Below are 10,671 nucleotides of genomic sequence, written 5' to 3'. Positions count from 1 at the left end.
GCTCAAGCAGTACTATAACCAACATCATCACAAAGCTAACCATTTAATACATTAATTTATCCAACATCACCACGAAGCTAACCATTTAATATATTGTACCATTTCAACTTAACTTATGGTTCCCTAGCCTAAGTTTTCACAAAACCTTATATGTTAAACGCGCGAAACCTAAACCATACCTTGGCCGATCACTTTATTTAATCCAAGGCAGCCTTACAAGCTAGAACACAGCCCCTCAAGCTCAAAGAAACCAGCCACAATCTAAGCTTCAATCACCAATAAGCCTCCAAATACTCACTTTTCAATTCCAATGCATGTCTATAAACCTAATTCACACCCAATACACATATATATTCCAAATTCAGATTTTACCTAATAGAATCAAAATTGAATTAAAGTTTAAGGAATCCTTACCGCTCCCACATGCGTAGCAACTCAAACCCAGTAAGCTCCACAAGCTAAATCGAATCTAGAACATCAAATTGGCAAAATCTCACTATAGGGTTTCAATTTCAAGAATAGAAAAGGGGATAGTAATTCTGAAATGAAAACGAAGCTTACCGATGAAATTGATTTGATAGAAATGTAGAGCTCGACGCGCTGGACGCGCGGCCGCGAACGGTGCGGCGATTGGAGCTCGAACGGAAAAGTTATGGTAGTGAGAAGATTTGATGAGGGTTATGGAGTTTCCCTTCCTCCCCAATCTGTTTGGCGTTGTGTGTATGAAATGGGGAAGAAGAAGCTGCTGTTTCTTTTAAGTTATGGGTCCGGTTGGACCCACAAACCCGATTTGGGCCCCGGTTCAACCGATTTGGTTCTTCCGGTCCAATTTTGGGCCAAATTTTTCAAAATTAGTATCAAAATTCTCGTTTTGAAGAGCTCTATCTTATTTTGATATTAGTTTTGCATTTTTAGTTTTCCTAATTAAAATTTGATTTATTGACTAATTATTTACTGATTTTTAGCGGGGTTTACAACCTCAATCCCGATCCAGCACCAGCTGCACTCCTCAATACCCAAAGATCTTGACCCGTTTGGCACACGACTGAACACAAACCATAATTAAAGAAAGCATATCTATAATGAATTTGACTTTATTATGTTTAATTAGTTTTTTAATTTAAAAAAATTTCAAAATTATAAATTAAAATATTATGTTCGATCAGCACGAAGGATGCTGTGGACACCATATCGGAGGGAAGGCGTTGGCCTGGAAGCTCGTCAGAGCTGGGTACTACTAGCCATCCATGATGGCGGACGCCCAAAAATTCGTGAAAAGATGCAAGAAATGCTAGGAGAATGCTAACTTCCACAAGTCCCCGGCAACGGAGCTCAGTGCAATGATGGCCACCCGACCTTTTGCCCAATGGGGAATCGACCTCCTGGGCCCATTTACCTCCTGGGCCCATTTCCAATTGGGCCAGGCCAAGTCAAATACTTAATAGTAGCCATCGACTACTATACCAAATGGATCGAGGCAGAGCCATTGGCAAGTATATCATCGGCTAATTGTCGAAAGTTCATGTGGAGGCAGATAATCTCCAGATTCAGAATCCCAGAAGTCGTCATTTCTGATAACGGGACTCAGTTTGTGGATAGGAAGTTCGGAGAGTTCCTCTCAAGGTTAGGAATTAAGCAGAAGTTCTCTTCGGTGGAGCATCCACAGAGCAACGGACAAGTAGAAGCAGAAAACAAGGTAATCCTTCAGGGCCTAAAAAAATGATTAGATAAGAAAAAGGGCTCCTGGGCAGATGAGCTGGCCTCGGTCTTATGGTCATACAGGACGACACCCCAATCTTCAACCAATGAGACCCCGCTTAGACTCACCTACGGGGTCGACGCGGTGATCCTGGTCGAAGTCGGGGAACCAAGCCTAAGGATTCTCCTCGGGGGCTCGGAGGAAGCTGTTGAGAAAGACCTAATTGACGAAACCAGAGAGATGGCACATCTCACAGAAGTTGTGCTAAAACAAAGGGTATCCTTGAGATACAACTCTCAGGTGTTGAAGAGGGATTTTGAAGCAAATGACCTTGTCATACGACGAAACGATATAGGGCTCCGACTCCAGGGGAGGGGATGCTAGCAGCCAACTGGGAAGGCCTGTATAGAGTAAATGAAGCACTCGGCAAAGGAGCTTACAAATTGAAACGCTTGAATGGGACCGAGATACCTAGGACATGGAATGCAGCGAACCTAAAGAGATTTTACCCCTGAGACAACCCTCGGAACTCATGGGTCCACTTTCCGTCATTTGCTAGTTTATTCCTTTCATTTTATTATCATTATCCTTGCATCATCTCGTTTCCTTTGTTATTATGGAGTTCGTTATTTAGGTACCTCATTCCATTATAAATACCAGTGCAGTACGGTTATCCTATTCATTCTTAGCGTTTACTTTCTTTCTTATACGGCAGACCGGGATTGATCACCCCGGTGACCCAAATCGCATTAAAGATACAACAAGCAAAGTCTACAGCCTACCTGGCCAAACCACGAAGCTAGAAAATGGCGAATCAAATATTTTGCAAAGGTAACTAATCGGCTTATATACGATAAAATAATAACACATGCCAACTACACGATAAAGCGAGTAAAGCAAAAGCTTTGTCATAATTAAAAGAGGCAATGCAACGACCCAATAAGTCAGTATTACAATCAAGGCAACACATCGGCCCAATAAGTCACAAAATATAAAGATACAATTTAAACTAATAAAGCTACTGATGAGCGGATAATTTATACCCTTTTTTGCATTATTTTTACATAGTTTTTAGTATGTTTTAGTTACTTTTTATTATATTTTCATTAGTTTTTAAATCACAATTCTGGACTTTACTATAAGTTTGTGTGTTTTTCTGTGATTTCAAGTATTTTTTGGCTGAAATTGAGGGACCTGAGCAAAAATCTGATTTAGAGGCTGAAAAAAGACTGCAGATGCTGTTGGATTCTGACCCTCCTACACTCAAAATGGATTTTCTAGAGCTAAAGAAGCTCAATTGGTGCGCTCTCAATTGCGTTGGAAAGTAGACATCCTGGGCTTTCCAGTAATATTTAATAGTTTATACTTTGTTCGAGATTTGATGGCCCAAACTGGCGCTAAAAGCTAGCCTAAAACTTTCTGGCGTAAAACGCCAGAACTGGCACCAGAATTGGATTTAAACGCCCAAACTGGCACCCAAGCTGGCGTTTAACTCCAAGAACAGCCTATGCACGTGAAAGCTTCAATGCTCAGCCCAAGCACACACCAAGTGGGCCCCGAAAGTAGATTTCTGCACTTAGTTACTTATTTTCTGTAATTTCTAGTAGCTAGTTTAGTATAAATAGCACTTTTTACTATTGTATTAGGGAGCTTATGCCATATTTCACGTTTGGAGACTGGCCATACGGCCATGCCTAGACTATTTTCACTTATGTATTTTCTATGGTGGAGTTTCTACACCCCATAGATTAAGGTGTGGAGCTCTGCTGTTCTTCATGAATTAATGCAATTACTACTGTTTTCTATTCAATCACGCTTGATTCTATTTCTAAGATACTCACTCGTACTTCAATTTGGAGAATGATATGATCCGTGACACTCATCATTATTCTCAATTCTATGAACGCATGTCTGACAACCACTTCTGTTCTATCTGAGCTCAACGTAGTCATTGGGCGATAGCTTGAGGGCGTATCTCTTGGGTATCTAATACACGGACCGAGTCCGTGAGATTAGTATCTTTGTGATAGAGGCTAGAACCAATTGGCAACCATTCCTGAGATCCAGAAAGTCTAAACCTTGTCTGTGGTATTCCGAGTAGGATCTGGAAATGGATGACTATGACGAGCTTCAAACCTGCAAATGTTGGGCACAGTGACAGTGTGCAAAAGGATCAATGGATCCTATTCCAATGCTAGCGGGAACCGATAGATGATTAGCCATGCGGTAGCTGTGCCTGGTATTTTTCATCCGAGACAAGAAATCCGACAGTTGATTAGCCGTGCAGAAACCGTAGAGGACCATTTTCACTGAGAGGATCCTACAACTTGCCATGGAAGGGAGCACGCATGGTTGGAAGAAGACAATAGGAAAGCAGAGGTTCAGAAGCAACAAAGCATCTCCAGACGCTTATCTGAAATTCCCACCAATGAATTACATAAGTAACTTTATCTTATTTTCTGTTTTATTTATCTTTTAATTATCAAAATCTTATAACCATTTGAATTCGCCTGACTGAGATTTACAAGATGACCATAGCTTGCTTCAAGCCGACAATCTCCATGGGATCGACCCTTACTCACGTAAGGTTTATTACTTGGACGACCCAGTGCACTTGATCGTTAGTTGTGCGAATATATGAAAAGTGTGAATTACGATTTCCCACACCAGCTACCACTACTGAGGATGAGCACCTCCCTTCATTGGAATCTCCACGATCTTGCCATCTAGGACCATCTTAAAGGCCCCAATCAAAGAGGCATCGAAATCGGGAGCCAAAAGTGCGATCTGGGCCTTGATCCCATCCTCAGTAACCTGAACAACCTTCTTGGCATTCTTCACAACGTCCTTATTTCTCCTTTTTAAAGCAACAACCTCCTGCTTAGCTGTCTCGGCCGACCTCTCGAGCTCTTCCTGCTGCTCCGCCAGCTTCTTCAATTTTCCCTCCAAGTCTTTAACCTTGGCCTCGGCAGAAGCAGCCCGGCCTTGAGCAGAATTCAAGTCCTTGGAAAGAGAAAGGTCGCGCTCCACCAGTTGATTAATCTTAGAAGCTTCCTCCTCAGCCTTTTTATCCTTTTTAGTAAGGCTGGTCATGAAGGCCTTCTCTTGGGACTTCAGGTCGGCAACCTCCTTCTATGCAACCCGGCGTTTCCCCTCCAAAACTTGGCACTGCGCCAGGATTGGTTCCACCTTCTGAGCAATAGTAGCGGCACAGAGGAGGCTACGATAGGTCCACTTCGCCTCGGCAGCAAGGTCTTCCTCCAAAAAGAACTCCTCGGTTCCCGGGAGAAAATGAGACTCGATGAAGCTTCCGGCATCGTAACTTTTCTCCATCACAGTCAGAACCTTCCTGGAATCCAGTTTTCGCTTCTTGGGGTTGGTGACAATGGACAGCTCGGGATCGATCTCAAAGGGAGATTCCCACCCCGGGATTGTTTTGTCATTAACGTCGGTCGGGGGGTTCTCGGGTGGAACCTCCCAGAAGGCTGGGAACCAGCATGATCCTCGGCAGCATCCCGACCACTGCCTTCCCTGGAAACCTCAGGGCCCAGACCCTCAGAATGAGTGGCAGAGGAGTCATCGTCGTCACTCTCATTAAGAAAGTGAGCCATCAAATCTGCCATAGTAGTTTTTCCATTAGCCATGGAAAATGCGGAAAAAATGCAAGACAAAGAGTCAGAAAACCAGTTATAGAGGAAAACAGAAAACAAGTTATCAGGAGGATGGTATAAGTTGAAGTGGTGACCTACCTACATGGACCTGACCGATTTCCCAGTCCCCTAACACTAGGTGGGGATTCAGGTTTCTAGAACCAAAGATCGCCAACAATACATCGGCAATCCGGCGATTCTGTTCATCCATACACTCATAAGTATCTTTTATTAAATAATTTGATCCCGCCCCGAAGGTCCAATAGGTCGGGATCCTTCTTACCCCCTCCAGCGTAAGCCAGAAAGGGTGGTATCCAGGGATGGATCTCACTTTGAAAAAGAAACTTTTAAAGTTGTGGAAAGAATCTTCAAAAAGGCCAAAAATCCTAGGGCCCTGAATAGCCCGAAAGGACATATAACCCTTTTTTGTTTTTCCATCACGAGAAGGGTTGGTGAGAAGGAAGAGGTACAAGAAGACATTCACAGAGGCAGGAATCTGCAGGTGTTCGCACACCAATTCGAAACAACGAATGGCGGCCTAGCTGTTGGGATGAAGCTGTGACGGGGCGACGTCGTAGCGGTTTAACAGAGACATCTCGAGAGGGAAAAATGGGAAACGGACGCCTAGGGTGGTAAACTTGGGTTTATACACCCAAAGCCAGTCAGCCACCCGAGGAGAAGCCAAGTTCTTATGACACACCCGCTCGCGATCTCCGAGAACATACGTTTGATAATTTTCTTCCTCGGGACCCCCCACACACACACACGAGGCGCCAGAATCCCGGAGAGCTTGGAGCTCTTCCTTAGTTACCCGGGACGGTGTATCCTTGACATCCGCAATTACCCAGGCATACCAATCGATTACGTTCAGAGCTGGAGGACGAGCCATACCTACAGGGGCACCACCCAAATTAACCCAAGAGGTTGCTAAGTCGTAAAATAAGCAAAACGGGAGATCGCTAAATTGAAAAAAATAAGCAAAATGAATCTACAACTATGTATGCCGCTAATCTACGACGCCTACAGCAGCGAATTCGCTACGAACACCTGAATGGAACCCCCCGGCAACTATCTACTATACCTATTCAACAACTGCGGATCGCAGCAAAAAGGCAAAAAGGTGTGCATGGCAAAAATAACAGTCACGGGGCAAGATTTCAGAATAAGAAGGTAGTAGAAGAGTAAGGAACACTTACCAAGGGATGCACAGGGAAAGGAAGTTGTGTAAAGCCTTTTCCAAAGATGATCCAGAGAAAGAAAAGTAGACAGGGGCGAATGCAAGAGTGTGCAAAAGAAAAATAGAAAGGAATAAGAAGGCCAGGGAGTTTTTAGAGTATGGGAATAGTAACCGTCAAGGAAGAGGCGCGAATGGGCAAGGGCTCGAAGGTCTTTTCCCTGAGCTTTTAAATCAATCAGTCATAATGAGCATTAAACGCTCCACGCGAGGATCGAGGCAGCGATTGACGTCCCCTAGGAACGGGTAAATAAGGCTAGCGCGTAGGGGGTACGCCTCGATGGCGAGCGGCCGACCTAGGGCCCTACTGAAGAGGAGTCGAAAGAACGCGCCACCCACGGCGATCGCGGCCGTAGTTGACGCATTGGGGACACTGTTCCGACCCAGCCTAACACGCTCAAGGTCCGGGTCCGGGCGCCCGCCCGACTCGGTGGTCTGTCCACAACCGATTGGAAGACGACCCGCATTATAACCCCTTCTGCATGATCACGGACAACTGGAAAGGAAGTTTCCAGGAAAGAGGGACTGTCCATGAGGGGCCCATACACGTACAGGCTATATAAAGGGAGGGCCCTACCCCTCCCCAAGGTATGTCACTCTTTTTACCCTAATTGTCATCTCTTCGTACGAACTCTTACTTAGGCGTTGGAGTCCTTACAGGTGACGCCGGGACCTCAATTCTGATCCAGCCCCAGCTGCACTCCTCAATACCCAGAGTTTCCAACCCGTTTGGCACACGACTAAACACAAACTGTAATTAAAAAAAGCATATCTATAATGAATTTGACTTTATTATGTTCGATCAATTTTTTCAATTTAAAAAAAATCCAAAATTATAAATTAAAAAATTTGTCAAACTTAAAATTTGTACAAAATATAATTTTAATATATATATTTTTTCTTCGTTACAAGTTATATACATTCTACCAAAGCATTATTTGAAAGTACAAAGTATACGAAACCATTATTTTAAAATTTAAATTAAAAAAGTTAAGTTCGACTTAGCAGAATTAAGTATCCTATCATATGAATTTAGCTTTGTCAATTTTAAACTCTCAATGTTATTAGGGTCAATTGCACCTATTTAGTTGCTAATTTTTTTTAATAAAATAATTTTACTGTTATATTAGATATACACTAAGCTTATTGTGATTCAATTTTTTTCAATCTATTTTAGATATCTATCTTCGAATATCATGTTAGAATTGAGGTTGAGTTGGTCCTTAAAAGGAATAACAAATCTATCAAGTATAATGATATTGAGTTAGAAATAGAAAATAAATACTCAACTATTTTTTTAATATAAAATATTTTTAATCAATGACATATGAATTCTAAACATTATGTTTGACGTAGAAAAACAATAGAATATACGCTTTTATGAATGAAATTGTTATCATCATAGTATTCATTTAATAGTAATATTTGCTAACAGATTCAATTATAATTTCTACTGAAAATCATCAAAGTTTGGTTTTTTGGTTATTGATAGCATCTAATTTATATAACATAATTATTTAAAGGAAAAGTTTAGGGGTCAGCAACTTTGTTAAATTCTTGCTAGCATATAACCAGCAAAGAAAAGTGAGCCATTGGATGAAATCTCACATCCATCTCACACCATTAAAACCATCATTGATGGCTATTTGATGGCTACAAATCACAAAGTTGCTGGCCCCTAGCATTCCTCTTATTTAAAATTTCAAAATATTGATTGCACTAGTAGTTTTCTTTTAACTTTAAAGACATTTTTAATAGGAAAGACAACACTACTCGAATTCGTGGATACCTATCCCGTTCTTATCCGCTTTAACAAAGTGCAAATGTTAGTTATTCAAAAAATGTTAAGTTAAAATATAGTGTTAGAAGGAAGTCTTTAATTTAATGATATTTTATACCTAATTTGTTGTTTGAACTTTTTTAAGGAGGCTATAGATAATGAGAGACTGAAAAATGCACTTACAATATTCTTAATTTAGTTTATTTGTAATATATTATGTAGGTGTTGTCTATGATGGCTTTATTAATTTGGTGACTATGGTGGCTAAGGTCCAGCAACCAATCCAAACTTGACATGTGGAATGTTTGAAATTATGAGAAGGAGAATTTGACTAGATGTAATGACCGTAAATGCATTAATGAAGCAAGATAAAAATTTTGAATCAATAAACAAATACTAATTAACATTTTGAGGAGCTTAGTAATTCATTATGAAATTTCAAAAACCAAAAATACAAAAATTGGATAAACTCAAAAAATTGAAAATTCTTCGATCCCAATTTCCAACAGTAAAGGTATAGTTTTATGAACCTGGAGAAACTAGAATTCCATCTGTAATTAGTGGATAAGAATTTGAAGGCACTCGTCGCTCGCCTCGCCTGCAGTTTTTGGCGGCCAGTTGTTCTCTGAGTTTGCTTCCGGGAGTAGTAGGGGAGGTCCTCGTTGGTGTTGAAGGTAGGAGGAAAAGCTGATTTCTCCATGGCCATTGAAGGTGAGAAGGATAGGTGGAGTCTCCGTTGGCGTTGAAGGTGAGAGGTGCAGCTAAGGTTCTCGTCGGCTGTGAAAGGGTGTGATCCTCACTACAAAGGAAGTGGAAAATAGCGGCGGTTATTGGAGTGATTTGCGGCGGTTTTATGTAACACCCTACCACACAAAGCTTTACGCTTAAGTCGTAAAACAGAGGTGATGTGGTATTACGACCTCTAAAATAAAATAAGTACATATAATAGCAGAAGAGTTATAATATGCTAGGAGCCTTGAAGAAAAGGGGGAAATAAAAATCGCACAATAAAGGCGCAACGCTCAAGGAACGAGTTAACTTACGTGCTAAGAAAACCATAACTATCAAACATAAGCTAACAGAAGTGGGAACAGAGTGCCAAAGATACAAAATATCAAGCTCCTAACTCAGCCTGCGAAGTCAAGACTGGCCGGAGAATATTTACACATATATATACATACATATCCAAAACCCAAAAGTACATATACACAATCCTGCCTCTCCATAAACCTCTAAGAGGATCAAAAAGAATAAGTCATGCGGAGAGAAAACTAAGTACATATATATACATCATAGCATAACAAAATGTCCCAGTAACCACTCTGCTTCAAGAGTCCAGACGCCTAACGAGATGCCTCTCGACCAGCATCTGAAAAACAACAACATAGTATGGAATGAGAACCGGGGGTTCTCAGTATGGTAAAGGTGCCACACATATAATATATAAGGTCCTGGGAATGCCAGAGGCAATCCTAGAACGCCGACACTCAGATTATAAAGTTTAAAGTATTAAACAGAAGCCATAAAAGGTGGTTTACTAAGGATATTTAGACCTAACTTAACTAAACCTTAAATCTAAATCCCATTTTTGCCATTCCTCCATACCTCTAACTCCATCATGCATTTCACAGACAGATAGACAGATAAAGGCAAACACAAGAAGGTTACAACTACTGCAGGTAACAAATACACATTTAGCATGGCAAATACAGATAGGCACACCCAATTAGAGCACAAGCAAGTAATTCAAGTAATATGCATATGATGCATGCCTGTCCTATGGCTGATGAGACTCATCTGTCGGTTATCCAGCCAACCCGACAAGTCTGAATTGTACTTAGACTGTCCCCCGACGTGCATCCCCAAGAGTCTATGCATAGTTTTTTCTCAAATAATCAATAATACTCAATGGGGGTAACATTCCCGGGAATTTATATAGTGCCCGGTCACACACTTACGTCGTAGGGTCAACAGAGTATCGAGTTTTCAACCTGGTACACGTGGTGGCAAGCCACGACACTTAATCCAGGAAATCTCGTATCTCAGATTATTCAAATTCATAAGCTATATAAATAATTCAATTATAATTCATCAGCATCAACATCATTCTCAATCGCATTTCATTCATCATCATACATCAATCATATTCAATCCTTATCCTTCATTATCACACCTCTCATTCCGTCCATCAATAGTTCCAATTCAAAACATAATTCATTCTTTTCTAAATGAATCAAACTTAAAGCATGCTCATTTTCTTAATAACTCTAAATCAAACCATATAACCTTTGAATCTAAATCTTTTTAA

General features: G+C 41.0%; 1 protein-coding gene across 1 annotated transcript; it reads left to right on the top strand.

Annotated features, from left to right (window-relative positions):
• Positions 1 to 1,366: 1,366 nt before the first annotated feature.
• Positions 1,367 to 2,083, top strand: LOC140180270 (uncharacterized). Its single transcript, XM_072220727.1, has 2 exons — positions 1,367 to 1,623; positions 1,783 to 2,083. Exons 1-2 carry the CDS (start codon positions 1,367 to 1,369, stop codon positions 2,081 to 2,083), a joined length of 558 nt encoding a protein of 185 aa, XP_072076828.1.
• Positions 2,084 to 10,671: the final 8,588 nt, after the last annotated feature.

The sequence above is a fragment of the Arachis hypogaea genome, chromosome 16 (genome assembly GCF_003086295.3).
Source record: "Arachis hypogaea cultivar Tifrunner chromosome 16, arahy.Tifrunner.gnm2.J5K5, whole genome shotgun sequence".
NCBI classification, from domain to species: Eukaryota; Viridiplantae; Streptophyta; class Magnoliopsida; order Fabales; family Fabaceae; genus Arachis; species Arachis hypogaea.
Note: the sequence above shows the minus strand (reverse complement) of the source record. Positions and strands in the feature narration are given on the sequence as shown.